At 45.0% G+C, this 27043-nt stretch overlaps 5 protein-coding genes across 10 annotated transcripts; 4 read left to right on the plus strand and 1 right to left on the minus strand.

Annotated features, from left to right (window-relative positions):
- Positions 1-46: 46 nt before the first annotated feature.
- Positions 47-4009, plus strand: LOC101756623 (uncharacterized protein YKR070W). The gene is made up of 11 exons (XM_004984754.3): positions 47-423; positions 817-852; positions 1083-1156; positions 1320-1360; positions 1443-1514; positions 1592-1787; positions 1995-2090; positions 2228-2295; positions 2379-2580; positions 2918-3001; positions 3595-4009. Exons 1-11 carry the CDS (start codon positions 189-191, stop codon positions 3652-3654), a joined length of 1164 nt encoding a protein of 387 aa, XP_004984811.1. The 5' UTR covers positions 47-188; the 3' UTR covers positions 3655-4009.
- A 786-nt stretch (positions 4010-4795) lies between these two features.
- On the plus strand, positions 4796-5876 carry LOC101756224 (50S ribosomal protein L10, chloroplastic). The gene has a single exon (XM_004984753.4). It carries the CDS (start codon positions 4877-4879, stop codon positions 5543-5545), a length of 669 nt encoding a protein of 222 aa, XP_004984810.1. The 5' UTR covers positions 4796-4876; the 3' UTR covers positions 5546-5876.
- Positions 5877-11466: 5590 nt separating this feature from the next.
- LOC101754198 (two-component response regulator-like PRR73) lies at positions 11467-19551 on the plus strand. 6 transcript variants are annotated; one of them, XM_004984747.3, is made up of 12 exons: positions 11467-11654; positions 11757-11849; positions 11961-12035; positions 12131-12209; positions 12309-12747; positions 16039-16200; positions 16304-16437; positions 16579-16764; positions 17145-17325; positions 17435-17867; positions 17949-18705; positions 19093-19551. In XM_004984747.3, exons 5-12 carry the CDS (start codon positions 12429-12431, stop codon positions 19201-19203), a joined length of 2283 nt encoding a protein of 760 aa, XP_004984804.1. In that variant the 5' UTR covers positions 11467-11654; positions 11757-11849; positions 11961-12035; positions 12131-12209; positions 12309-12428; the 3' UTR covers positions 19204-19551. The 6 variants fall into 6 exon arrangements, with proteins under 6 accessions (XP_004984804.1, XP_004984803.1, XP_004984805.1 ...); XM_004984746.3 differs by having other exon boundaries at positions 11467-11849; XM_004984748.3 differs by lacking the exon at positions 11757-11849.
- A 1094-nt stretch (positions 19552-20645) lies between these two features.
- On the plus strand, positions 20646-21162 carry LOC101784867 (prostatic spermine-binding protein-like). The gene is made up of 2 exons (XM_004986995.1): positions 20646-20960; positions 21091-21162. Exons 1-2 carry the CDS (start codon positions 20646-20648, stop codon positions 21160-21162), a joined length of 387 nt encoding a protein of 128 aa, XP_004987052.1.
- A 3419-nt stretch (positions 21163-24581) lies between these two features.
- LOC101753802 (elongator complex protein 6) lies at positions 24582-26598 on the minus strand. The gene is made up of 5 exons (XM_004984745.4): positions 26280-26598; positions 25536-25602; positions 25232-25440; positions 24997-25143; positions 24582-24826 (listed from the first exon to the last, which is right to left on the minus strand). Exons 1-5 carry the CDS (start codon positions 26481-26483, stop codon positions 24704-24706), a joined length of 750 nt encoding a protein of 249 aa, XP_004984802.1. The 5' UTR covers positions 26484-26598; the 3' UTR covers positions 24582-24703.
- Between the last annotated feature and the right edge of the window lie 445 nt (positions 26599-27043).

A 27043-nucleotide genomic window follows, 5' to 3' on the forward strand; every position in this document is an offset into this window, starting at 1 on the left:
CACACGTCAGCCTCAGCAGAAAACTGTAGTCTAGAACTCGCCTGCCGCCACGCACGCACCCAACCAACGAGGCAGTAGACGCCTCGCGGCCGCGGACGGCGCGAAGCCATAGGCCTAGCCTCGCATTCGCTGGAGAAGCCGAAGGCCGTAGAGCACACGCGCTCTAGGCTAGAGCACGGCTGGGCGTCATGAGGGGCTTCCGCTTTGCGCTGATCCGCGCGGCGCGGTCGCGGTCGAGGGCGGAGCTCCAGACCGCGCAGCGCCGCCGGCCGTCGGATCTCGCGCAGCGTTTTGCCCACTCCGCGGCGGCCCCGGCGAGGCCGTCCTTCGGCATCGCGTTCGACGTCGATGGGGTCATCCTGCGCGGCCGCAGCCCGATCGGGGGCGCGCCGCGGGCCATCCGCCGCCTCTACTCCGAAGACGGTAGTTCCCTTGCGCTTCTGGTGCTCTGCCGCATTCCGTCGGAGCTGCTTGTAGTTTCATCAGGCGGACTCTGAGAGTGTCTCGCTGCTGTACTTGTACCGGCGAAGTGACTCGGATGGCAGGGCATGGCTGCCGCATTCGTGTCTTTTGAGCATTTCGTCGAACGGTTCCTAGACATTAGGCTTCTTTCTTTCAGGTGTTGGTTCGTGTAGCTTATTTCAGCATTAAATTGTATTTAAATATAGCAATGAATTTGAGGCTGCATACCGTTTTCTCCTCTTTGGCATGCAAACCTGTGTGAGTAGTCAGTTGCTAGTGTTGCTCTTTGCTAAGTTAGGTCTCTGCCTTCTGTTCGTTAAAGCTTATGGATACAAATTATTTGCTCCTTTTCAGGTACCCTGAAGATTCCGTTTCTGTTTTTGACTAACGGTGAGTGGTTCACTGTCATTTGTACACCCTGTTTTGCTATCATTGTTAAATATTAATTCCGGTGGAGAGCAATGGAATACTTCTAAAAATTCCTACCATACTTGAAGCAATGCATGATCATCACAATTCACAACTAAGGGTTGTACAGAGGCATCATGGTTCTTGCCACTTTCTGATTATGTTTTTGAAGTTTTATTGAGGTTGTTAAGGTTTTGCCAATCTGTTTGCAGGAGGTGGTGTTCCAGAGCACAGAAGGGCTCTTGAGCTAAGCCAACTTTTAGGAGTTAACATTTCTCCAACACAGGTACATCTACAGTACCCATGAGTCATTGCTTATTTGCCGCACAGTAGTGGGCCTTCAAGCTAACAAATAAACCCTTATATTAGGGAAAGAAAAGGATTGTCTTTATATTTTCATCCATCGGCTATGTTAAATGTCTGTCTATGAAATTTCCTGGTGGGTGCAGGTCGTGCATGGCCATTCTCCTTATAGAGAACTGGTGGACCGGTATGCCTTTCAAGTACTTAAGTTGCCTTGAAGTTCTGTTTTCAGAATATATAGAATGAAACCCCCTGTTTGGTCACTGCAGTTTTGAAGATGACCTTATTGTTGCTGTTGGAAAAGGAGAGCCTGCAGTAGTGATGTCTGAGTACGGATTTAGGTAATTCTTCGTGTTGCTATTATGATCACAGGTCAAATTTATTGTGTGAATTCCTCATGAGTTATCTGTATGTGCAGAAACGTTCTATCCATAGATGAATATGCATCGTATTTTAAAGATATTGACCCCCTGGCTCCTTTCAAGACTTGGAAAGTTGGGCAAACAGACAGTTACATGTCTGCAAAAGTGCACCCATCATACGATGTTTATTCAGAGCGAGTTAAAGGAGTGTTTGTTGTCAGCGATCCTGTTGACTGGGGAAGAGATCTACAGGTACTTTTTTTCATGCCTGTGTTTCACTAATATGAAACATTCGTGGGCTTCATTTGTTTCATTTCGCAGAACATCTTACTGTGCGGTCTATAAACATCTTTTCCTATAAGTGCATCTGAATAATCATGTGAAATTATGATTATGTTGTGTGTAGGTTGGCATAAGTTCAATAATCTTATTTTTTTTATTTTATTTTATGTATGAAAGGTACTTTGTGACATCTTGTCCACTGGTGGGCTTCCTGGGAGTGGAAAAGGGGATCAACCTCCTTTGTATTTTGCAGCTGATGATCTTGAATACCAGGTAAGATGATGTGTCAAGAATGGAGCTACACTGTAAACATCCTGCAGGCCATAATTTATCTTATTGCCATCCAGGTTCCATGATGTTTAAGATAACCATTACACTGAAAGAAACTTAGTCTTGTGCTCCTATGGCAGGCTGCATTTCCTTCCGAACGGCTTGGGATGGGTGCCTTCAGGATAGCATTGGAAAGCATCTTCAATCAGTAAGCGATTATTATGCTTTTGCGATTATTATAAACATGGATGTGCGGCCTGCTTATTCATTTTCTGCTCACTTGAACTGCAGAATAAATGACCGTCCACTGAAATATACATCTTATGGGAAACCGAATCCATTTGTGTTCAAGAACGCAGCAAACATACTTGAAAAGCTTGTTATGAGTATGTATCCTAATTCACAGACATCAAAGGAAGTAAAAGATTGTCAATTTTCAACTATCTACATGGTCGGTGACAATCCTAGAGTTGATATTAATGGAGCTTCGAAGGTTAGCCTCTAATACATTTTTATCATTTACATAAAAAATATTCGCTGCATGGTGTGGTTGATGGTGTGAGGAAATTGCACAGCTTTCAATATCTGTTTCCTTGACAAGATTTCAACATTGTCTATTATTACTTTATTAGAAGATATGCGTTTCCAGAGTTGAACAGCTAACATGCAATCCAGCGAAAAATTGGTTCCCTGATACATTGGAAGACTGCATTGCCTTATATTGAATAATGTGCCATCCACTTTTCTATGTTGTCCTTCCGTTCCATTAAAAGCAGGACATTGCTTCCTGTGTGCGATACTTATTATGCTACCCAATTTGAACTTTGCAGGCTGGCCACCCATGGTCGTCTGTTCTTACAAGGACAGGTGTTTTTAGGGGAAAGGATAATGATCCACAGTTTCCTGCAGATACGGTATGTCTTATTAGCGATTCTTTTTCCACCCTGTGGCTGTTAAGTCATCTGGTAACACATGTTTGTCAAGAAAACATATGTATTCATGACTGTTTTGTCAAGAAAACAATGCACTGAACTTCATTATCTCAATTCTATTATCTGTTTTGGCATTCTCAATAGTAGAGCAGCTCACACAACTAGAGAGTTTTGATCTGTATATGGTGCCAAATCTTGAGTAATGCACAATAAATGTCTGCTAGATAGTGTGTCGTTTCACACCAGAGCGATACTATCCAGAAGATATGTTGAGGAACTAACCTGGTGATAGGTGTGGGAAATTTGGGTGCCTTTCTACAGAAAAGAATCACCGATTCCATTTTTTGTAAACAAAATATGTTATATTCATGTTTCACTGACAGCTAATGAATTTTACTGTTATTTATGTTCCTTGAATTGTTGTTCTTGGCTTCTTGCCACATGCTGTCGTGGCAAGTTGCCTGCTTAACTGAAATCTGTTGACCAAACACTCTATCTGATGCACAACGAAGATGAAAAAAAGAAGCTATCGTGAATTCGTTTTCATAATTTGCTTGCTTATGTGTGTTTTGCAGGTTGTTGATACTGTTGAAGATGCCATTAACTATATTTTGGAGAAAGAATGTATATGCTGACAATACCATCTATGCTCCCGTGACCCTTCATTGTTATTGGCAAACTTGACAACATGTACAGCCAATTCCCTTTCTCCATCTAGCAAATTGGGAATAATCGTTGGCTGGAGGTTGATCTCTTATTCATTCTACTAACAGATACACGTTAGTGACATCAGACTATACTCAGCACTCTATTGCTAGTCTTTTTGGTGACTGAAGAAGCTAATTCATCTGTAAAAGGATCAAAGGCTCGATGCTGTGGGGCTGAAATTGAAATGCAACTCGATTGTAATAGATGTTCTTGTTTACATGCAGATTATTTGCTTCCCTCTAACTGGTCGTTACTTGTTTGAAGTTATGAATTATAGCTTTCCATTATCGACCACATTGAACTTCCAAGTTTCTAGTTTTGTGCTGTTTCTGACAACTTCAAATCTAAAGCATCAACTGAGATGATCCATTCCAATTCGAATGGCTGTCCTTACAAGATAAATATTGTTAAGTTGCTTTATTGCTTTATTTTTTTAACTATAAAAAGTATAATCTGATACAATTCAAATGTTGCTTCGTTGCTTTATTTTTTCACTATAAAAATGTATTTTGATACAAATTCAAAGGCATCCATGAGTTGGCCTTTTATTCAAAGAGTTTTCGAGACCTAGTACGAGGGGATGTTTGGGAGGTTTGGTTCCTCGACCTGAAGTTTAGTTCGTGTCACATTAAATATTCGGAGACTAATTAGAAGGACTAAATATGAGTTAATTATAAAACTAATTGTACAGATGGAGGCTAAACAGGGAGACAAATCTATTAAGCCTAATTAATCCATCATAGCAAATGTTTACTGTAGCAGCACATTGTCAAATCATGGACTAATTAGGTTTAATAAATTCATCTCGTTATTTAGCCTCCATCTATGTAATGAGTTTTGTAAATAATCTATATTTAATACTTCTAATCAGTTTCTTAAATATTCGATGTGACAGTACCGAAAATAAGCAACGGGAAGCCTGAGGGTTGTGGCGCAGTGGCACGCCAGAGCGGGAGGCCTGATCGAGCCACTGAGCGCTCGGCCCCATACAATCCAAAGGTCTCGTAGACCAAGTCCACGAGAACACTCTCATCTTCTCACTCACGGATAAGCTCTGGGCTCTCCACTCTTTCTCCTTCCTCCGCCGTCCGTCCCCGCGCCCAAACACAACCCGCCGTTGCTCCGGCGCCCGCCCGCCCGCCCCCCACGATGGAGACCTCGTTCCTCCCCACCACGCTCCCGACCGCTAAGCCGCTCCCCGCATTCCGAACCCTGTCCACCGCCGCCTCGCTCCGCCCGCACCCGCGCCCCCGCACCTCCACCATCCGCGCGGCCATCACCCGTGGCCGCAAGGAGGAGACGGTGGCCGCCGTCCGCGAGCAGCTGGAGGGGTGCTACCTCCTGGCGGGCATCAAGTACGAGGGCCTGACGGTGAAGCAGCTGCAGGGCATCCGCGACGCGCTCCCGGAGACCTGCAGCCTGCTGGTGGCGAAGAACACGCTGGTGGGGAAGGCCATCGAGGGCACCCCCTGGGAGGCGCTCAAGCCGTGCATGAAGGGCATGAACGCTTGGCTCTTTGTCCACACCGAGGAGGTCCCCACCGCGCTCAAGCCTTACCGCGCCTTCCAGAAGGAGGAGCGCGTCGAGGAGACCAACGACTTCGTTGGCGCCGTCTTCGAGGGCAAGTTCTACGGGCCTGGCGACTTCAAGGCGCTCGAGACCATGCCCAGCCGCGCCGAGGTGTACGCCCAGCTGCTCGGCGCGCTGCAGGGGCCCGCCACGTCCCTCGTCACCACGTTGCAGGCGCCCGCCAGGGACGTCGTCGCGGTGCTCTCCGCCTACGTGCGTAAGCTCGAGGAGGAGGCTGGCTCTGCATAGCGCGGTTGCGAAATGGTTGTCATCTCTCGCCCTCCCTTCTGTTGTAGATTTCCTTGTACCTTTACTTGCTCCCAATCACATTTGAATTGAATCACAATTTTCCATTTTACAATGTGTTGCCTGAATTTCCTGATAGTGGCATACTGCTGAGTCTGAGTGTATTAGTAGCATTTCCTGCTTGCAAGTCTCATGGTTTAGGAATCAGTATAAGGTCATATATGAGGTTTGGACTGTGACTAGGTAATGCTGAATATTTGGCAATTGATTTCTGTGAAAAACAACTCCATTGACTGTGTTACTGTACCAGTGAAAATATGATTCAGCAATTTAACTCCATGTGTTGACTCTTTTATGAATCGGTATGTTTGGCTTGGTGCCATTGTGTGTCCAAGCTAGTCAAACCAAATTTTGGTCACCATTTGGTTGGGTGCCAAAATTTGGCTCGGTAGCCATCTTAGTTCATTTTGGTGGCCACAGTTGGCCAAATCCCGGGCCACCAATTTGGTGGCCAAAATCTGGCTTGGCTAGAAGATTGCAAATTCACTAGCAAACCCAGCACCCCTACATTACCCAGAAAAACTTTTGGAAGCTCCAGAGTTCATGTGTCATACTCTGATTGTAGGATCGAAACTATTTTCAGTCAGGAAGCTGAAATGCTGTGGTACCATCAGCTGCCATTGTCTTTTCAATTAAGAGTGAAAAATCTCTCTGAAGCTCAGAAAGAAAACTTTGAAAAGCAACAACGTCGTGCTAATACTTAAGACGCATTGGGATGTTTGTCACGGCTGCAATTTTACAACAACTCAACCATCCAGTTTGTGGTAGCAACAGAACTATAGTTGGAAATTCTTATGAGTTGTCGTGTAACTTCCCTCTTTTTTACTGTGAAACTTGACTAAGCATCAATTTGGCAGTGATATACACAATATGCTTACTGCATTAACATTCACTTGTTAAATAACACGGAAAAGTTGATTTACACAAAATCCCAATAGTTGTATTAAAATGAACTAGCCCAATGGTATAAGACCTGGCTTGTGGCTATGGTCCATGGCTTGAGTGCAACTAGAGTGGTCTGTTAGGTCATTTTAATTGTGTATTTTCCAGGATTTGACCTCATAATACCTTGGTTGATGAACCGTAATATATGCATCACTGTGACAACCAAGTGCACCCTTTGTGTTGAAGGGGTATTGTTAAAGTTTTTGTTATTGGTGTGGAAGTTGCAGAAGTGCATAGGTATGGGGATGTCAACCGCACAATGGATGTGGATGCTGCCTGCAGAATTTTTTCTGAGTTACAATGAAAAGCTTACTCGATGGCAACAAGTTTGAAATCCAACAGGTTATTCATGTGGATGTTGTGTTCTGGTATGAGAAACTATTGAGTACGTCTCGCTGTTTTGATCCTGATACTTTGGTTCTGTTATGTATTTACATCCAAAATACCTTCTAGTGACTTAAGTAATCAACCTGGTTTGTCATTGATTTAGGTGGATTTTTTAATCATCAAACGATTAGGCACTTCAGATCTACTGTAGTAAGTTAATGCATGTTTCATGTTTGTTCTGGCAGTGAAAATATGAGATGCTGTCAGTCAGTTAAAACATTAGTGCTATCCAGATAAATATCTGTTTGTTCCATGTAGAACTCAGCAGTTAGTCAGTCATCAAATGAAATATGCTTCAGTTCCATGGTACTCCCTCCGTTTCAAATTATAGATCGTTTTGGCTTTTCTAGGTTCATAGGTGTTTATATGCATCTAGACATACACTATATTACCTAGAAAACCCAAAACGACCTATAATTTGGGACGGAGAGAGTAACATTCTTTGGGACTTGGTGTGATAAAGTTGTGAGATTGTAGTTTTTCCGTTATGTGCTCGTAGTCTGTTTTCATACACAGTGTACTTCCCATTAATGACTAATGTAGCACCTAAGCATGTCGCAGAGTCATGGTTTCACTTTTCATCCATTCTTGCTTTGTCGTCTCTTCAAAGAGTTAAATTGTCCGTAGTTCCATTTTTCCATGGTTTAATCCTTGCCCAGTTGATGCTTACGCGTTTCGTACTCTTTCGTTTATCAGGTCTGAAAATGAAGAACATCTTACTTTTATAGGATGATAATGTAGACCATAATATTCATGTGCTGGTGCTGGTGATATATCTGGGCATCATGTGAGCAAACCCGCCAAAAAAAATGACATATTTGTGGGCTTGCGGACAACCCACTTGCATAGTTGCATCTTTTTAGCTTGCACGAAGGTAGGCTTGCTCTACTACCCAAAAGTATCAGAAAATTCATAATCAGGTACACCAGGCGTCCAGGCGCGAGCCGCGAGCGTCATGCAGGACGACGAGAACGGCGCCGGGACGCCATAGGTGGCGTTGCGCGCGTGCGCGGCTAGACCTGGTGGCGACGCGGCGGGCGTCGGTAAGACGCAGCATAGGCGGCTCGTGCGCGAACGCGCGGAGGTGGTGAATATACTGCAAAAGCCAGCGCGCGTCGGCGGTCGTGGCGGCAGTGCGGCGCAGCTTGTGAAGAGGCGGCGATGCCGATTAGGACGAAGAAGGAACGTGAAGGCGCGTGGTCGGTTGTGGAGTACGTTAGCTTGGGCTCTGAGGACGAGCACCGGGGCTAAACTTGCAGAAGTACGTATGATAGACCTGTTTCACTTTCACCTCAGGTTGAAAAACAGATTAGGGCACTCTATTCTTTTTTTTAAAAAAAAATGAATCATCCGCATCAGATGAAGCGAGCAAAAGCATTCTGCAATTTGGGGATCACGTAGAGAGATGCGAAGCTTGGCGCCGTGATCCGAACACAGACTACAGATCTATATCCAGCCAGCCATTGGTCTGCAGACTACAGTCTATCCTGGATTCCTGCTCCTGGTCGCTGACGCCACAATCTCCTCTCCGGGAACGGAAAACGAAGGCCCCCTTCCTTCCGCCGTGCGTGCGTCCCCCTCCTCGATCCCTACCGCTACCCCTGGACAGCGCCACATTCCCCCGCGGCCACGTGAAGACGAATCGGCCGCAGGCGTAGCCGGCTCCCCGGGGGGGGGGGGATGGGGGATCGCACGCAGGAAAGGCTCGGCCCGCGGCCACACACCGGAGGGATAAGGGAAAGGGGGTTGGTGCTGCCTGCCCCCCAGAACAGAATCGATCTGATGATGCCGGCCACCCCCCGCGGTCGACGCGACCGCTCTCGGCGTGCACCCGCGCCGAACTGTTTCTTTGGTCGCGTCGACCTGGGGAGGTGAGTGAGCGCGGAAATCCCTTGTCAGGCACGATGATTCACCGCGCTGTTGTTTCCTTGCAGGTTTGTTGCCGAGCTCCAAATGTAGTAGTATACTAGTGTGTACAATGGGAAATGGTATGGCCGGGGCTCATTGTGGCCAGCAGAGGAGACGAGCTCTGTGGACCGAGAGATGCTTGTCGTTCCGCTCTCCTTTTTCGGAGGTGCTTGCTCCTGGCGCCGACTGGATCACTGTCCTGGCCTTTGCACGAACGTGCACAGCCGATGACGTGTGGAAAGGTGACCGATGCCCCCCAGGGCCCAGAATATGTACCTCGAGCTCCATTGGCTCTTTGGACGATTCTGTCTATCTAGCTCAAAAGGTAGGACGAGAATAGAATGATGGTTGGGCTTGGGGCGTGGGAGTTTTTTTGCCTTTTCTATTTTCCCTTCCTGGTGGCCTCAACTACATGACGAAAGTTAGTTGAAGTTGGACCCCTTTTTTTAACGTGGAGAAATTGGAGATTTTATAAGAAACAGTTCAGCCGCTCAAAGAGTCCGGGGCACAAAATTTAGGTGCAGCCTATTTTTTCTTCTTCTTCTCATTTCTGATCTTGCAACTGGTCATTGCGGGTGTCCCTTATCTACGCGCCGCCCGTTTTCAGAGGCAGGGAGCTACGGAAAAGAGCCTTTCTGCGGGAGGCACAAGAATCTGGATACGCGGCTGGCCAAAGGCATATTCCTGCTACAGCTGTGCTTTGAATTCCCAGCTGGCGGCCAGGCTGAGTATTGCCAAGCTAATGAGGCAGTAACCGTAAGGCCGCCAGATCGGCTGATTGGTGCCTACCTGGGCCATCAGAGATCAAACCATCCAAGTCTCCGGCGAGCCGGCACGCCGCGAGACCCTCACGGGCGCCGCCGGGATCCTACGGGATCATTGGACCTGTTCGCTTCAGCTTATAAGTCGGCTGAAAAGCTGAAACGGCTGATTTGTTGTGAGAGGAAAACACTGTTTGGTGGCTGATAAGCCGGCTGAATAAGCTGAAGCGAACGGGCCGATTAGCCTCGATCGGACTTGGAATGATCAGCGGTGGTCTGATGTAACTGACGTCATGCGCACGGAGGAGGTGCGCGGTGGCACGAGCCTTTCGGCCATGCGAGATGCGACCGAGCGAGCTGACCCGCCCGAGGCGCGCGGGCGGACGAGGTGCGAGTCCCCGTCAGAGCGCAGCGGACCATCCAGTGAGCGGGCTCACCGAGTCCGGCACGCAACGTGACAAATATTCTACGGCGGTCGTGTTGGTTGATCGGGTCACGCCTCGAGCTGAACTTTGAAAACTTGCTTGTAATTCCTGGACGGCGGGCGTCTTTCGAGAAAATTTCTCAACCACAGTTCGTTGGCGCCTTTGAGGACAAAGCGTGGGCTTGAATCGCTGAATTTATCATCCTTCCAACAAGGAATTAAAATTGAACCCTTACATCTATTCATATTCAGGTTGTTATGGAACCTGTCCTTTTTCACAGCCCGATGAACACACCTCAACGGCCACACCTATTCGCTGCGGCTTTCCGGACCAAATAGACGCTGCAAAGCGTCTGTGAAGCACTCTTGGGCAAATTTGGGCCAACCATCGCTACTGTGATCAGGTAGAAGGGAAAGCAACAGGCGATGTTCGGTGGCGCCACAAGCAAATCCTTAGTTAATTGAACATAGTGACCGCCGCGGGAGATTAGTTTAACACGTAATCAAGTCTCTTCCCGTCCTCACCAAAGGCAATCAAGTCATTAGAAGCACCCTTCGGCCTCTAGAACGTTCTAGCCACGTTCCGTGCGGGCTGCCGTCACCATCTCTCAGCTTAAACAAACGAGGGAAAAGGGGATGGGAACTCGGTTACTCAAACCAAACCCATCGGCCGTCCTGCTAATGACAACCGCTAACACGTACGAGTGGGTCACACGAGCTCACAAATCACAGCTAGCAAACACATACGACAGCAAGCTTCCGTGACATGGTTTTGTCCGAAAATAAAAGTTGCGTGGCTTTAATTCGATCGATTCTTCGGCTTTTCTACCCGTTGCAGCATGGCTGGATGTAAGCATTGGTAAAATAAAAATTTGAAATACAATGGAGAACATCTTAAATTGGAAAAGTTTACCTTTTTTTCCGAAAGCAGCAAAGTTTAGTCCGGTGATGAGATTTATATTCGACTTAATTGGAAAAGCTCTTGATCACCTCCCACTCTGCCACTAGCCAGACCTGGAAACAAAAGCCAGCGAAGATGGAGGAGTGCTCTAGCTCCCAAATCGCTCTCCAGGTCCCGCTTAAACGCCGTTAAGCCCCCCGCCGTGACGATCTTTCCCTCCGAGCCGTGGGCCCCAGCACTCCCCGGACCCACGCCCAGCCCCACATACCCACCCTAACCCACCGACGTTGCGGGCCCGCTTGACTTCTGCAGCCCCACCACTCAGAGACTCCCAGCCACAGCGGACCCGCGCGCGCCGCTCCACGTGGGCGCGGGCGATCTGCGGATACGGGGGCAGCAGGGAGCGCGCGGCTTTAGATCTCGTCGGATCTCGGGGTGGTTGCGGGCCCCGCCCCCACCCCCTGCTCACCTCCACTTGCTCCACGTCACGGCGGCCTCTTCCCCTCCCCCGTTATCTACCGCCTGCCTCTCCCCTCTCGCTCGCCATCACACCACCCGCGTCGCCTCCGCCATTTGGACCCGCTCGCCGTCACGCTCTGCTCGTCCTCGTTTCCACACGAGCGTAGGTTCCACGCGGCCGGGTCTCTCGGAGGAGCGCGCAGCCCATGCCACTGGCCCCACTTCGTCGCCGCAGGGCTACGACTCCGCGTCCTGAGTCCCCGCAAGGTGCGCGTCGCCCTTTTGCTGTGGCTACCGAGAGCTAGCTCGCAAATTCAACCGCGTTGAGCCTCTTTTTTGCTGTTGAGATTTTCTCCCCTTCGAATTTAGCTGGTTTTGGGGGTTGTCTGTACGGCAAAGTCCCGGAGGCTCGTATCTGGTGGATCTCGGCAAGTCCGTTTCCTCGAGTGGAGCGGCTCGGAGGTGCTGCTGTTTCCTCGGTCGAGACAAGTTCGAAGTGTGCTGTTTGCTTTACTAACTTTTCCTGCTAGGTTTGGTCTGACGAGGTGTATCCTTTTTTTTTTCTATATTTAGCTCCCAAGGGCGGTGTATTAGTGGGATTGAAGGGAGACTGCTGCTTCTGACGTTCTGTCAATTCATACCAAATTTGTAACCTCCGCGAATCCTTAGTTTCTTACTTTTTCAAATCCCTGTATTGTACGGGTATTTTCTGTAATCTTAACGAGCTGCTTAACGATTCTCAGGAATTGGAAGCAACTGAATTTGGGCGTCACAGACACAGAGCACATGGGTTAAGGAAAATTTCTTCTAGCCCGGCTACAAGTAGTCCTCCCTGACCATACTGTAGAATAGAAGCTTATTCTGAGCATGTCTTATGTTCAGGACGGATTGGTCTTTGATTCCTGTATGTTTTCCTTGCAGATTCGTTGTTGGATTCAGCATATGCATTTCTGACGCCGACATAGGAAGTGCTCCACCATCTGTGAACTCCCTCTAGTTGCACAAACCACTGCTGCGCTCTCGCTCTTTGAATCAGGTTAAATGGGTAGCACCTGCCAAGCTGGCACGGACGGGCCTTCCCACAAGGATGTGAGGGGGATCGCAAATGGCGCCACAGCGAATGGCTACCATGGGGCCGAGGCTGATGCGGATGAATGGAGGGAAAAGGAAGATGACTTACCCAATGGGCACAGCGGGCCACCAGGCGCACAGCAGGTGGATGAGCAGAAGGACCAACAGGGACAGACCATTCAGTGGGAGAGGTTCCTCCCTGTGAAGACACTGAGAGTCTTGCTGGTGGAGATCGATGACTCCACTCGTCAGGTGGTCAGTGCCCTGCTCCGTAAGTGCTGCTATGAAGGTATTCACTGCAAATGACAAAGATAATTTCATTTGATTAAATTTGGTCACATACTTGGTTCTATACCTTCTACTAGATAGTAAACAAAGTTGATATTTCCAGCCTGGATTTATGTTGTACTCGAACTAGCCATGTTGCAATCTGTTCTAAAAAAACGTGTAGGATGTAGATTGGCATTGCTTGTTATTAAAATTTGTGTTTGTTATGCAATTGCTCGTTGCAGTATCTGTATACATATAGCCTAGTGAGTAAATAAGCTATGTCGATCTCTTTCTTTCCTCATTTAATGAGAGACTTTGCTTTTTTTTTTGAAATGAAAGACTTTGCTTTGGATGTCCCTCTTTTCTAGGACCAATGTGGGATTTTTTTCTTCAAATAATTGGAGTGAAGGGGTTCTTGGAAATCACCTGGGTTGTTTATACTTTGTGTATGATGCTTCTGTAAATAAGTATGTTTTTACATGGCACTTCTAAAATCAACCACATCTTGAATATCACCATGATATAATTTCTATATCCAACAATTAACTGGCATATCAATGTTCCTTAGCGAAAGAAGGTGCAATGGTGAATGTAACTGTCTAGGTGCATCAATCGATGGGTGTGGTATGCATGGTTAATCTCTATATATGTTTATGCATGGAATGCCATGTAGGTACGACGGGGACTGCATTTGGCTCATCTAGCCCCCTCTTCCCATGTTTAAACTAAAATGGTTTCCTCCTGCTAGAAATTGCAAAATGGTCCCCTCTCCCACTACTAAGGCAGGCCTGAGAGGTGGTATGTCTCATCTAATACAACCCCATAGCATCTTAGGTATACACTGATCCCATACGATGGCAGACCACCTGCCTCAGTTCCAAGTCTGGAGTGAGTTCTCTGCTGGGCAACCTGCTGTGAATTGGGAGCATGATGGGTGGGGCATTGCAGACTTGCAGTATGGTACACAGCAGGTAGGCTGTGACATTGCCACCCTGTGCCACAACACGTAATGTGACCTGGAGTACTGTATTACATAAGTGACACGTGTCATCTCCTGGGCCTCTCGTGGTGGGCCAGTGAAATTTCTTTTGCTGTTTATTAGACCAGGCTATTTGCATTTTAACAATTGACTAGGGATCAAGATTAAGAGTGTCAAATCATGGGCGAATTTTAAATGCTCGAAGCTGGAAGGTGATGGTCGTCGAGGGGCTATAATTATTTCAGTCATTTACATGTGATGTTGGATACATTACTTAATGCCTTATTGTATTTTTTACTAGTTAGTATGTACCAAAGAAAAATAGTGTGTCCCTAGGCGTTACGCCGTTACCTGCAGGCTTCAGCCAACAATACCCCCTTGTCCAACATCTTAAGTCAATTCAATGGACTAACTAACTGGCTTTTGCATGCTTCCTTTTCGAAAATAAGCAATGGGAGTACTAACATTTTCTCATGAAAAGTTTTATGAACTAAGATCTTATCCATCAACTTCATTGGATCATGACTTGATCATCAAATCACAATCACCTGTAGTATATTATGAATTCCCTTTTCCTGTCCTAAATTACGGACTGAGTATCGGGTAGCCCTTAAAATGGGAGATGCAGGCCCAGGCCCAATACTTGCTCCCAAACCTGTAACTAGATCACATAGGGCATGTTGCCATTGCTGATGGTGCCATTTGCAGAGATGGTGTGACTTCTGTTGACATTTGTCCACTGCTTGTATCATGAGCATTGTTGTATGGCTTTTCCTGGAATTCCATTATGGAAAATCATCAGCTGTCAATTTAATCACATATCCTCATGGTAGGTGGCTAAAATCAAACGGGGCTTGTGAAAATATTTTTGGAGTTTTATATGATCAAGTTCACCAGGACATTTCTTTCTGGGTGGATTTGAAAAATGGCATTGGTGATCGGTATGGCTATAACATGTGGCCCCATGGCCCACATGTAATGCTCACATCCAATGGTATTGCCCAATATTGGCATCTTTGTGATGGTATTCACCTAATTTTTCAATGTATATTTTTTATTTCCATCTTGAACTTTGCTACCAATTGTATATATAGTTAGCATTATGTGACGTGGAAGGTTGAGGATGCACATTGTATAACTTACCAGTAGAAGTTAGTGATAAGCTGAAACTCGACCTGTGTGAAAAGTTGGATTAATATCAACTCTAGCTTAACACCACATATTCCTAGCAAACATATAAATTATTGTTTACTAATTGGACTGACATCATGTTCCTTTGTGGTATAATCCACTTGTTATAAGCAATAAGTAACTATGTTTTGTACTTAGATATACTGCATTTTGTCTCTTAGAAAATTCTAACATACAAGAATTGTGAACTTGGAATATATATTGCACTCTTTTCACATCTTTGCTCGTGATCACCTGGGTGGAACAGCTGCAACAATGGGACATTCCGATCTCATTTTCCAGCTTTATCTCAGTTTCTTTTGTTTTGTGTGTGCATGTTGGAGGAAGAGGGTTTTTTTGGGGGGGGGGGGGGGTGGGGTTGGGGGGCTGTACTTTCATCTGCAAGTAGCTTTCCCTCTTCTATCATATTAGCATCAGCTTTTCTAATTAACAATGCAAATGTAAACTATTTTCTATTTGACAGCAGAAAATAATACTCTTTTATTGGATGTCATTTTGTTAGTTTGTTTATTTCATTAGGAGAAGTAGGTACACAACTAGAACTAGCTCTAGAGAAATCAATTAGCCCTTGACTGGAAGCAAAGCATGAGAAGTCTGGTATATCAAAGCATGGCTTGGTGTGATATATATGACAAGTGAAATGCATGTAATTAACTAATAAATTAGTAGCATCTATGCAGCTGCTTTCTGTTATGTTGCATTAAGTTCTTATAGTTGATCGTGGAACTTTGTTTTTGTCTTGCTAATGACCAAAAGCATATAGAGTGGTTTGACTATGATTAAACTTGAACTATGTGCCTGCCACTGTCTTATTTCTACGCGCCCTCCCACTGTACCAAAGTTAGCAGTGCACTGCTCCCGGACTAGTTTGTTACACTGGTAACCACCAGTTCCTGTGGTATGGATTTTGGATAAATAATACCTACATTCTTCAAGAAAATTTCATGGATATTGAAAACATAAACTGTATCCTTGATGTATTTGTTAACATGGCCAATCCATTTTATTCTATGTTCTATCCCTTGAATCATGTTTGGTTGTTAATCATGAGCAGTGGAAGATTTTATCTATCAATATCTACAATTGGAGAATTTTAGTTGTTTCAATGTTTTGACAGCAATTTATCTCCTTCCATTTCAGTTATCCCTGCAGAAAATGGTTTACATGCATGGCAACATCTTGAAGATCTGCAGAACAACATTGACCTTGTATTGACTGAGGTTTTCATGCCTTGTCTATCTGGCATCGGTCTGCTTAGCAAAATCACAAGTCACAAAGTTTGCAAGGACATTCCTGTGATTAGTAAGTAGCTTTCCTCAACTCCTCTAGTGCACATGAAATGTTGTCATGTTAATTATTTAGTTTAAATACTTTTAGCTGCTACACTGATGTGGTTTGCATGCAGTGATGTCTTCGAATGACTCTATGAGTATGGTGTTTAAGTGTTTGTCAAAGGGTGCAGTTGACTTCTTAGTAAAGCCACTACGTAAGAATGAGCTTAAGAACCTTTGGCAGCATGTTTGGAGGCGATGCCACAGTGTAAGCTGTTTCTTTTTGTTCTAGCCTTTTTGTTGGATATTAATTTCGCAGAACCATGATGCATAGTTTCTTTGACTCTACTTTTCGCTCTCGGTTTTCTTTGTGATTACTCATAATTAGATTTGCCTCTTTGGTACTCAGTCCAGTGGCAGTGGAAGTGAAAGTGGCATCCAGACACAAAAGTGTGCCAAACCAAATACTGGTGACGAGTATGAGAACAACAGTGCCAGCAGTCATGATGATGACGAAAATGACGATGAAGAAGATGACGACTTGAGTGTCGGACTCAATGCTAGGGATGGAAGTGATAATGGCAGCGGCACTCAAGTATGTGTTCATTAATTACCACTTGATAGTTCATTTCTTATTCTTACATATGAAGTTGGATTTGGATGGATAGGTAACCATATATACAAAATAAAGTTTAGTAGTAGAATACTACTTAGAACAAAGTTCATATATCATCACAAATTAGGTCATAAAGTTATTTGTTCTGTGATATATCTGGATATATGATATTAAATAACCAATTTACATGCCACAGTTAAAGTAGGAAACTAAATTTATTTATCATTTGCATTAAAATCGACGCACTTGGTGGTAACCTTTATTTCTTGGAGAAGTAATATATTGTCTGTTAACATTCTCTATGTGTAGTATTTTTATGTTGTTGTATTATCATGTGCACAATATGTTCTAAAATGCAGAGTTCATGGACAAAGCGTGCTGTGGAGATTGACAGTCCACAACAAATGTCTCCTGATCAACTAGCTGATCCACCTGATAGTACATGTGCACAAGTAATTCACCCCAAATCAGAGATATGCAGTAATAAGTGGTTACCAGCTGCAAATAAAAGGAACAGCAAGAAACAAAAGGAGAATAAAGGTATCATTATCATATGCTCCACAACATCCATCGTATGGAAGAAGCAAACCTCTCCACAGTTCATACTTCGCACTACTGTCTTATTCAACCAAATTCCACGTTTTTGCAGATGAATCTATGGGGAAATACTTAGAGATAGGTGCTCCTAGGAATTCGACTGCAGAATATCAATCATCTCTCAATGATACTTCTGTTAATCCAACAGAAAAACGGCATGAGGTTCACATTCCCCAATGCAAATCTAAAAAGAAAGTGATGGAAGAAGATGACTGCACAAACATGCTGAGTGAACCAAATACTGAAACTGCTGATTTGATTAGCTCGATAGCCAGAAACACAGAGGGCCAACAAGCAGTACAAGTTGCTGATGCACCTGATTGCCCTGCCAAGATGCCCGTTGGAAATGATAAGGATCATGATTCTCATATCGAAGTGACACCCCATGAGTTGGGTTTGAAGAGATTGAAAACAAATGGAGCTACAACGGAAATCCATGATGAGTGGAATATTTTGAGAAGATCAGATCTGTCAGCCTTCACCAGGTGCAAAACATAATATCAGTGTCATTACTAGATTATGAACATAATAGTAAGTTGCATGCTAACTCTTTCTGATTATGCAAGGTACCATACATCTGTGGCTTCCAATCAAGGTGGAGCAGGATTTGGGGAAAGCTCTTCACCACAAGATAACAGTTCTGAGGCTGTTAAAACGGACTCTACCTGCAAGATGAAGTCAAATTCAGATGCTGCTCCAATAAAGCAGGGCTCTAATGGCAGTAGCAACAATAATGACATGGGCTCCAGTACAAAGAATGTTGTCGCCAAGCCTTCGGGTAACAGGGAGAGAGTAACATCACCGTCAGCTGTAAAATCTAATCAACATCCTATGCCGCATCAGATATCACCAGCTAATGTAGTTGGGAAAGACAAAACTGATGAAGGAATTTCCAATGCAGTGAAAGTGGGCCACCCAGCAGAGGTACCACAAAGCTGCGTGCAACATCATCATCACGTCCATTATTACCTCCATGTTATGACACAGCAACAGCCATCAATTGACCGTGGATCATCAGATGCTCAGTGTGGTTCATCCAATGTGTTTGATCCTCCTGTTGAAGGACACGCTGCAAACTACAGTGTGAATGGGGCTGTCTCAGGTGGTCATAATGGGTCCAATGGGCAGAATGGAAGTAGTGCTGGTCCCAACATTGCAAGACCAAACATGGAGAGTGTTAATGGCACTATGAGCAAAAATGTGGCTGGAGGTGGCAGTGGAAGTGGAAGTGGCAATGGCACTTATCAGAATCGGTTCCCTCAACGTGAAGCTGCATTGAACAAATTCAGACTGAAGCGGAAAGATCGGAACTTCGGTAAAAAGGTAGCCTGCTTTCAGTTACATGCCTGTTGTAGCAGTAAGTCCTAAAATCAGTAATATAGTGGAAGGGCCCTGCGAATTCCACTGAGTACAGCGAGAAAGACTTGTAATGCTATCCAAATGGTTTGCATAAATATTATCATAAAATATGGAATTGATTATAACTAACCTCTACCTTCAGAGGAGAAAAAAATTGCTGGCTGCTTCCAAGTATGCCCTGATTTTGATAATGCCAGCACAAGATCACTGAAATAAGTCGAATTTCTGTTTTCTGACTGCATCTTTTTACAAGATTGCACATTGATGTTGTTTCATTTTTCCTGACTGCTGGCCTGAATGAAATTTGCATTGGACCGTTATCTTCTAATGGTCTTGTCCGCCTATTTGCAGGTTCGCTACCAAAGCAGGAAGAGACTAGCTGAGCAGCGGCCACGGGTCCGTGGGCAGTTTGTGCGACAATCTGGACAAGAAGATCAAGCAGGCCAAGATATAGAGAGATGACACGGGACTACTAATACAACAAGGTGTCTTCGTTTGCAGATCTGAGAATTAGGCAGGTCTTCGCATTGCTGGTAGCAGCCCATTGATTCCCAACGCTAGAGTACTCCTCAATTAATAAGAGCTCCAGTTATCGTTTCTGTGGTTGACTTCAGATGATCAGAGTGCTATGGAGTCAAACTGTGTAATATCTATGAGTTTTACTGTGTATGCCGGTTTGCAATCTTGAGTTTCTCTTGGCCCTTCAAAGATATACTTGGCCAAGATTCTTAAGGAGCAAACCAGCAGCGGCATTGCTAATGGAATATGCATCAGGATCGAGCTGGGATCGTTGATTCGTTCAGCCATTCATTTGGAGATCGTGCTTTTGAATCAATAATAATCAATAAATATATGTTGGTTCTACTCCCTCTGTCAAAAAAAAATACAACTCTTGATTTTTTTTATTTTAACCCTTTTTAATCTAAGTTTTAAGGTCAAACTAAAATTCTAAGAAGTAGCCCATTTGGTCGTGCCATGCTGCTGCGCTAAAACATGTGGCGCGACCGGCGCTCCAGCTAGCGCGGCGTGCGCAGGGTGGATGAGCTTACTGCTGACTTAGCCCATTACGCAGCGGGCTCGTCGAGCCCCTCCTTTCTTCCTCCTCACTTCCTCCCTTTTCGTCCTAGCCCTAACCTGAGCTCTCTCCCTCCCATGACGCCGCCCCCACTCCTCCTCCTATAGATTCACTCCATCCTTCACCCGATTCGAAGGGGAAACGAAGGAAAATTGCTTCGGGAAGGTAACTCATCCACTCTAACCAATTAGTTTTTCTTGATTCCATTATTTTAGTTGGATTTGAAGTGGTTAGGTCTTGTGTATGATTTGAGTTGCATAGGTGGACTGACTACGAATCGGCTATGATTAGGTGTGCTGTATCAAGTAAGTGGTCGATGGTAACCCCTTCTTATCGTGTAGTTTCTCTTGCATGGTAGGATTTCGAAGTGTTAATTGTGGGTAAATTATTTTTTGAAAATTCTTCAATAATGCTTTCAAGATATAGTTTTTCTATATGTTTGGTAATGCAGAAGTCGTAAGGAAATAGGTGAAGGTCCATGTAATCAATTTAATTTGGTGGTTGTGTGTAGATGGATCGTTTAATTCGTTTTTTCTCGGGTGGCACGGTTGATGATAATTGATAGTTTGTAAGAATGAGGCAACAAGTAGCAAGATTTGATAATCCTCCAACATTTGATGATATAATAGGCTGAGTTAATTCTTTGTTCAAAGTTGAAAATGAGGAAGAGGATTTAAAAATTCGTGGAAGGTTTGATGCCGGTGACAAAAGATCTCACTATGTATTGATACCTCTTGCATGTGATGATGATTGGTTATTTTACAAAGAGTTGGTGAAAGGTTCTCAAGTTGCTTGTACCAAGTTAATTGTTGATGTTTGTCCTCGGTGTATGCCTCATAGCGATGAGCCTATCGAACACTTAACTCAGGAAGATGTGTTACCGGCCAATGAGGTTGATGAGGAAGAGGATGATGAAGAGGATGGTGATGATGATTGTTCTCATGGTTCAGATGGTAGCGGTGATGAAGGTGACTTCGATACATGTAGAGTAAAAAATGGTTTTGATTTGGAGGATGATGAGGATAAGGATGATATATCCGTGGGCTCTGAAGAAGAACAAAGTAGTGACGAAGATGATATTGGAAATGGTGGTGAAGAACAAGTCTCATTTGTTGATGAAGCAAGACCATCAGTTAATGAAAGGGTGATAGAACCAACTCCCGTGGTGCAATCAATTCCAACTCCGGGAAAACATCTTCCGGATCCAAAGGTAGGTCCTCAATGTTGGCAGCATCCATTGCAACCTTGAGCTTCAGGCGTGTATTTTGTTTCAGCCAGTCCAAACATTGATTGAACGGCCCATCACGGCGTACAGCCCTGCCATAATCCCTGTTGTTTGCTCGTAAATTCCATGTGTTGATTGCATGAATGAGCTTCTTCTTCCAATTCTTGGCACCCCTTTGCTTGCGACAATCGATTCTACATTTATTTAGTAAACCAACAAGGTTAGATGGTTACAAATTAATCAATTGAATAATTTTAAGGGTATTTACCGAAGAAAAAAATACGTACCGGTGCAGGTCTTGGCCTGTGTTGTTATACTCTGGAGGGCAAGTTTGAAGTTTTCCAAATTGATGCATCACCCTATTTGGAAGATGGTACTCGACAATATAGAAGCGAATTAGGGGGCAAACAGATTGCCAATATTCTTCATCCATCTTGCACATGGAACTAAGCTCCATCTCTTCAACCTCATTCCTACTATACGGCAGCCAAGTTACCTAGATATGCAATTTGAACTCTCTAAGCAAATGTGTTTTCCTATAAACACTCTATGACATAGATGGTAGTAGTGAAAAGATATTGCACTTACCTGGCTACTTCTAAGGCAGTCAATGGTGTTACTGTAGTCTATGTAACGCCATCTTGGGTTGTCGTGGACGGTAGAAACGTTGTTCCAAAGATACTCGACAGTAGCCAAGGATTCATCGCCGTCATATGACAAATTCTGCAACACATTACCAAATTGAAGGTTACTAAAATAACAAATGCTTGGAAACAAGATATATTGGGTTGCATAGCACGTACACCATATGCGTGGCATTTTGGCCGACCTATTGGAAGGCGCTCCCACATCTACAACCGGAGAAGGTAGGCACACCCACCAAGATTAGCATTAGTCCTAGTCCTCCTACAGGCATCACACATCTAACGATACAACCATGCAAGAGTTGCAGGACCCTAGCTATAAGTTCGAATGTTCTCCCACTCTTGCGCAATGATTGGTAGCCACATCCAAGGAATGGTGTTCCCGCTACAATCGGGGAATAGGAACCCAGACACCATATGCCACAACCATGCACGGGCGTACCTAGCAACAACTCCCTCCTGAGCAGCAGCGGGTGGGCGATGACAAAGTGCTGGACCAACCAAGCCAAACTCACTCTTGTAGTTTTCCTATCCTTCACATCTTGAGGAGGATCTTCAGGACAGACTCCAAGCAACAAATGCACCATGTCCCTCCATCCAATCGGCTTTATGTTCCCAGTCACCGCTCGCCCATCCACACGAAGCCCAAAAAGCATAGATATGTCCTCAAGTATGATTGTCATCTCATCGGAGGGAAGGTGGAACGTGTGTGTCTCCAGCCTCCACCGGTCGACTAGCGCTGTTAGGGTAGCATTATTCATCTTCGATAGCCCCACCTTCACCAATGTTGCAAGCGGGAGGAAACCCGCCCGTTGAAGGTACGGGGCGTACCTATCATCCCACTCTAGAGGAGTGTGAGTGTGGGGTCGTAAAGGGTTCAAAACCTGCAAACAAAAATTTATTATCAACACATCATTAATATCAATCCTTCATGACAAGATTAACTACAACTTCATAAACTTGGAGCTCACGTACCTCTACATGCTCTTCAAGCTTCCTCCCATGGTGGTGCTCATCGTAGAATATCTCAAGGAGTGGATATCGCAGATGGTGCGCCATCATTCTAAATCAAATATCAAAATAAATTTTAGAAATAAAACTTCGACCATATGGCACAATTCATAACTTCTACATTTCCATTAACATCAACCAATCTATAATCACTTTAATATGTAGTAACCAATTCATAGCATCAAAATCTAAGCATTAGTTTTATGTGAAAACATATGTAGTAAGCAATAACCATTTCTAATCAATTCTAATATGCTACATCTTTATCAACAAATAAACTCTTCCATTACTAACTTCTAAATTTCCATGAACATCAATCAACCATTTTTGAATTATGAATACATCCTCAAAGCTACATTTCATTTATTCATGCTCTCCAATATAACTCAACATCTGCACCATCAAAATTCGTCTAAATCCGAACATGCAATAGAAACTACACGATAGACAAGCGTTACAATCGATCAATGCAACTATACAACGCACCTAACAATGCCCGATTCGTACTCAAACCACCGTTCCAACCCAAAACCGAACCTAATCCTAGCCACTTCAAATCCTACAAAAATCACCAAATCTAGACAAAATTAGATTGGAGGAGGTACCTTCAAGGAGCAATTTTCCCCGATTTCCCCTCGAATCCAGTGGGGGATGGGGGGGATCTAGAGGGGGAGTGGGGGGCGCCGTGGGAGGGAGAGAGGGAGCTCGGGTCGGGCGGAGGGGAAGGGAAGAAGTGGGGAGAGAGAAAGAAAGGGACCGGTGGGCCTAGCTGTTATGTGCTGAGTCGCGCCACGCTACCTGGTGCGACTAAGTCGTGCCAGAGCATGTGGCGCGACTCAGTCATGACAACTCAGCTGCCAGCACGACCACCCCCGCGTGCGCCGTGCCAGCGTGGAGGGCCGGTCGCGCTACATGCTCTGGCGCTGTCGGTGATTTATACCGGCCATCTACCGAGGGGTACCCGAGGTAGCAGAATGTGTAGCGGGGGATCGCCGGACCTGGAACTTGAAGGTAAAAGCGAGGACACAAGACACGGATTTATACAGGTTCGGGCCGCCGGAGTAGCGTAATACCCTACGTCCTGTTTGAGGATGTTTGTATATTGCGCCCTGCGCTTGGGTGTTGAGGTGTAACCTGTCGAGCTAGGTACCCCTGCCCTCCTTTATATAATCCAGGGGGCAGAGTAGTAGTCGGATTACAAGGAGGAGTCCTAGTAGGATTACACGAGATGAGTCCTGGTAGGGTTATAGGGGAATCCTAGTAGGAGTCTGACTTCTTCCTTCCTTGCGGGTACTGGGGATGTATCCCCGACAGGCGGGACTCAATTATTAGTCGCGCCAGGTATTGTGGTGCGACCAAAAGGGCTACTTTTTGGAATTTTAGTTCAGCCTAGGTTGTTTTTAAAATTTTAGATTAAAAAGGGTTAAAAAAATTCGCAACTCTCGCTTCTCGAGAAGTCAAACAATTTCTAACCAAATTTATATAAAAGAGTACTAACATTTACATCTCCAAATAGATTTAGTATGAAAATATATTACATGATTAATCTATTGATATTTAGTTTGTACTATAAATATTAGTACTATTTTGTATAAATTTGGTTAAATTTAAAGTTGGTTGTCTTCTTAGGAAGCGAGAGTTACATTATTTTTAGGACAGAGGGAATACTACTTCCTTTGCATTCCTCTTTAGCTGTTGTTTTTCTTTGTTTTTTCTCTGCAAACTCTTTCCTTTCGTATATAAATATAAATATGACACAAGTAGGGGCTTGCCGCTTGCCCCTTCTCATTCCTTAAATAAAAGAGAGAAGGATGCAAAATAGACCCTATTATGGTAGGTCAACCTCGATGAACTTGGCTGTAGCGAATGCTTGAACGAAAGCTTGTGAAGGAAAGGATTCGACGAAACTTTACTGAAATACTACGTAGGTTAGCAGATGTCATGCAAAGCATAGCAACACCAGTTATCACAACAAAAGTCATCTCTGCCAGTATTACAAAGTACTCCCTAATGTCTGCTCCCTGGATAAAAGAAGTCCGCACCATTTTCCTTCACTTTAAAATGGAAATTCCAAACCTTCTGCGCTTTTGCCCTTTGCTCGCTGAATGTACCCTTGTTGACCACCGAAAGCTGCACAGACATCTCAACGGCTTCAGAAGATTAACATCAGAGTAAAACAGAGTATGCCGAACATTGAAATAAGACGAGTAGTGCAAGTTCATCGAATAACCAGCTCAAATGAAATAAACTGAGCCATCACCGATACAAGCATATGTGAACAGGATTAAGAAAAAGCTAACCTGTCCATGAACATCAGCAGCCAAGCCTGTGCTCAAAGGTGCTGCTTTAACCACAAGATCTGCAATGTGGCGCAAATGTAAAAGAAGACCATTGTTCTCCTCGCCTGCATATATATCCTCGTGGACGAGGATCACCAGCGAGCAATTCTGCCAGGACATAAATAAGTGAAACAACTTGAACACAACGTAACAATTAGCAAAACTACTGACATTTTTTCATCGACCGATCTTTTACCATCTCAGATGTAAGAGTCACACAATAATGCAAGAAGTCCAGCACATTGTCTATGGAACCATGGGCCGCAACTTCCAACAGTGAAACATCGTCTATCACGATGGTGAATTGGCCTGCATTTTCTCCACTCCTGGTTGCCTCCGCCACTCTTTGAATTTCACTGTACAGTCGAACAAAGCTATCAGCAATGGCGCCATCCCTAGCTCCACCTGCAGTAAAGGAACAGACGAGATGGCATCTCTCCAGTTAGTAATCATCCAAACATTATCTGGAAAGAACACAAGGTAATAAAATGGTTGCTTGCCTGGGAATGCTTGCAATTCAAAGAAATGAAGCCTCTCGTTCCTCCTATGCAGGGAAAGGTTACATCCCTAGCAAATTTCAGAAGATTAAAAAAAGGTAAAGCTGCTATGTAGATTTCAACTAGCAGAGAAATCCAGCATGCACTTTCCAATAAAGCATCCAAATCAGAGTTTACAGAAACCGAGCCCTCATCGTACTGATCCAAATTGGAAACTAGTGCATTTTATCAATTTTAGAAAAGACCAGCCTGAACCTGGGCTCGCTGGTACTCTGAATTGCCTAAGTACATGAGTAATTGTTGCTAACGAATGAACAGAACAGATATAGCAACTGGAAATATATACAGTCTAGCACAGGTTTTGAACACTACTAACTTGCAGAGTGCACTGATAATAGATAATACCAAAAGGCAACCTTCCTACAATTCCCAAAGCCGTTGGAAAGGGTGGTCTGAGATGCCTGATTACACATCTGACGAATAGCATGCCAACAAGAGCCCAGAAACACCCTTCTTTTAACAGCAAGATCAACTAGGATCCTATCAATTTGGGTCTTTAATCCCAAGATGATCAATGCTCATTGTGACATGGACAAAGATGCACTAAGCATTTAAGCACACGTAATATGTGCGCTAATGTAACAGTGAAACTAATATAGGCAGCTAGGCATCTGAGCTAAGCAAAGCTGGTAAGCACAAAACGTGTTCGACGAAATGCCAGTGAGGTGTAGAGGGGGTGAATCGCACCATCTTGCGCAGGATTCGGTCGTAATGGGTGAAAGGCTGCGCGAGGGCGAGGAAGGCAGCCGCCCCGCCGCCGGCGAGCGCGCGCTTGAGGAGGAGGTGGAGGACGAAGGCCCCCGGCGCCTCCACGCAGTCCTCTACTACCACCAACCGCGCCGCGGAGCCCATCGCCTCGGTCAGGAGGTCTCCCCCTCCGTACTCCTCCATGGTCCCCTGGGTAAACACCCTTCGCCGGAGAGCGAGACTGGCGGCGGCGGCGGCAAAGGAGTTTGAGAAAAACAGAGAAGCAGGCGCCCACAGAGTTCGGACACGGATCGGGGTATTCGGGTGTAGCCAGCCGTATGATTCGTTTTGGACGCCTGGATGGCTGGATCAAGCCAACTGGTCCCTCTCCTGGTACGTTAGATTAGTCTGAAGGCGTACTTTTTGCAAGTAATACGGATTACACAACTCAGGATAGAAGGCGCATACTCAGGTGGTTGCGTCACCACTTAGGGCTAGTTTGGCAGCTCACTTCCCCCTGGAGTTCCTGGCCTTTTCCCCTCACAGGAAGTTCACGCGTGATCTTTCCGATCCATTTGGAAGCCTGCTGCAGGGAGTTCTTCGACCCGACCGAGCCCAATTATCCGCGTGGAAACGCACCCGATCTGCTGAGGTCTAGTATTTTTCCCCGTCGCGCCCTCGACTCGACTCCCCTGTCGCTCGACAGATCGCTGCCGCCGCAGTCATTGCGTGTGGCTGTGCTACTCTCTCCTCCGCTATTGTGC

This window comes from Setaria italica, chromosome IX (assembly GCF_000263155.2).
Source record: "Setaria italica strain Yugu1 chromosome IX, Setaria_italica_v2.0, whole genome shotgun sequence".
NCBI classification, from domain to species: domain Eukaryota; kingdom Viridiplantae; phylum Streptophyta; class Magnoliopsida; order Poales; family Poaceae; genus Setaria; species Setaria italica.

Excerpts from the sequence above, each read along its gene's own strand:
- LOC101756623 (XM_004984754.3), top strand. The coding sequence starts at position 189 with ATGAGGGGCTTCCGCTTTGCGCTGATCCGCGCGGCGCGGTCGCGGTCG. Across the intron at positions 1,361-1,442 it reads TATAGAGAACTGGTGGACCG|TTTTGAAGATGACCTTATTG; the intron begins GTATGCCTTTCA and ends TGGTCACTGCAG. Across the intron at positions 1,515-1,591 it reads ATGTCTGAGTACGGATTTAG|AAACGTTCTATCCATAGATG; the intron begins GTAATTCTTCGT and ends CTGTATGTGCAG.
- LOC101756224 (XM_004984753.4), top strand. The coding sequence starts at position 4,877 with ATGGAGACCTCGTTCCTCCCCACCACGCTCCCGACCGCTAAGCCGCTC.
- LOC101754198 (XM_004984746.3), top strand. The coding sequence starts at position 12,429 with ATGGGTAGCACCTGCCAAGCTGGCACGGACGGGCCTTCCCACAAGGAT. Across the intron at positions 17,868-17,948 it reads GATCTGTCAGCCTTCACCAG|GTACCATACATCTGTGGCTT; the intron begins GTGCAAAACATA and ends TGATTATGCAAG. Across the intron at positions 18,706-19,092 it reads ATCGGAACTTCGGTAAAAAG|GTTCGCTACCAAAGCAGGAA; the intron begins GTAGCCTGCTTT and ends GCCTATTTGCAG.
- LOC101784867 (XM_004986995.1), top strand. The coding sequence starts at position 20,646 with ATGCCTCATAGCGATGAGCCTATCGAACACTTAACTCAGGAAGATGTG. Across the intron at positions 20,961-21,090 it reads GACCATCAGTTAATGAAAGG|CCAGTCCAAACATTGATTGA; the intron begins GTGATAGAACCA and ends ATTTTGTTTCAG.
- LOC101753802 (XM_004984745.4), bottom strand. The coding sequence starts at position 26,483 with ATGGAGGAGTACGGAGGGGGAGACCTCCTGACCGAGGCGATGGGCTCC. Across the intron at positions 25,144-25,231 it reads TGACTCTTACATCTGAGATG|AATTGCTCGCTGGTGATCCT; the intron begins GTAAAAGATCGG and ends ATGTCCTGGCAG. Across the intron at positions 24,827-24,996 it reads CTGCTGATGTTCATGGACAG|CTTTCGGTGGTCAACAAGGG; the intron begins GTTAGCTTTTTC and ends ATGTCTGTGCAG.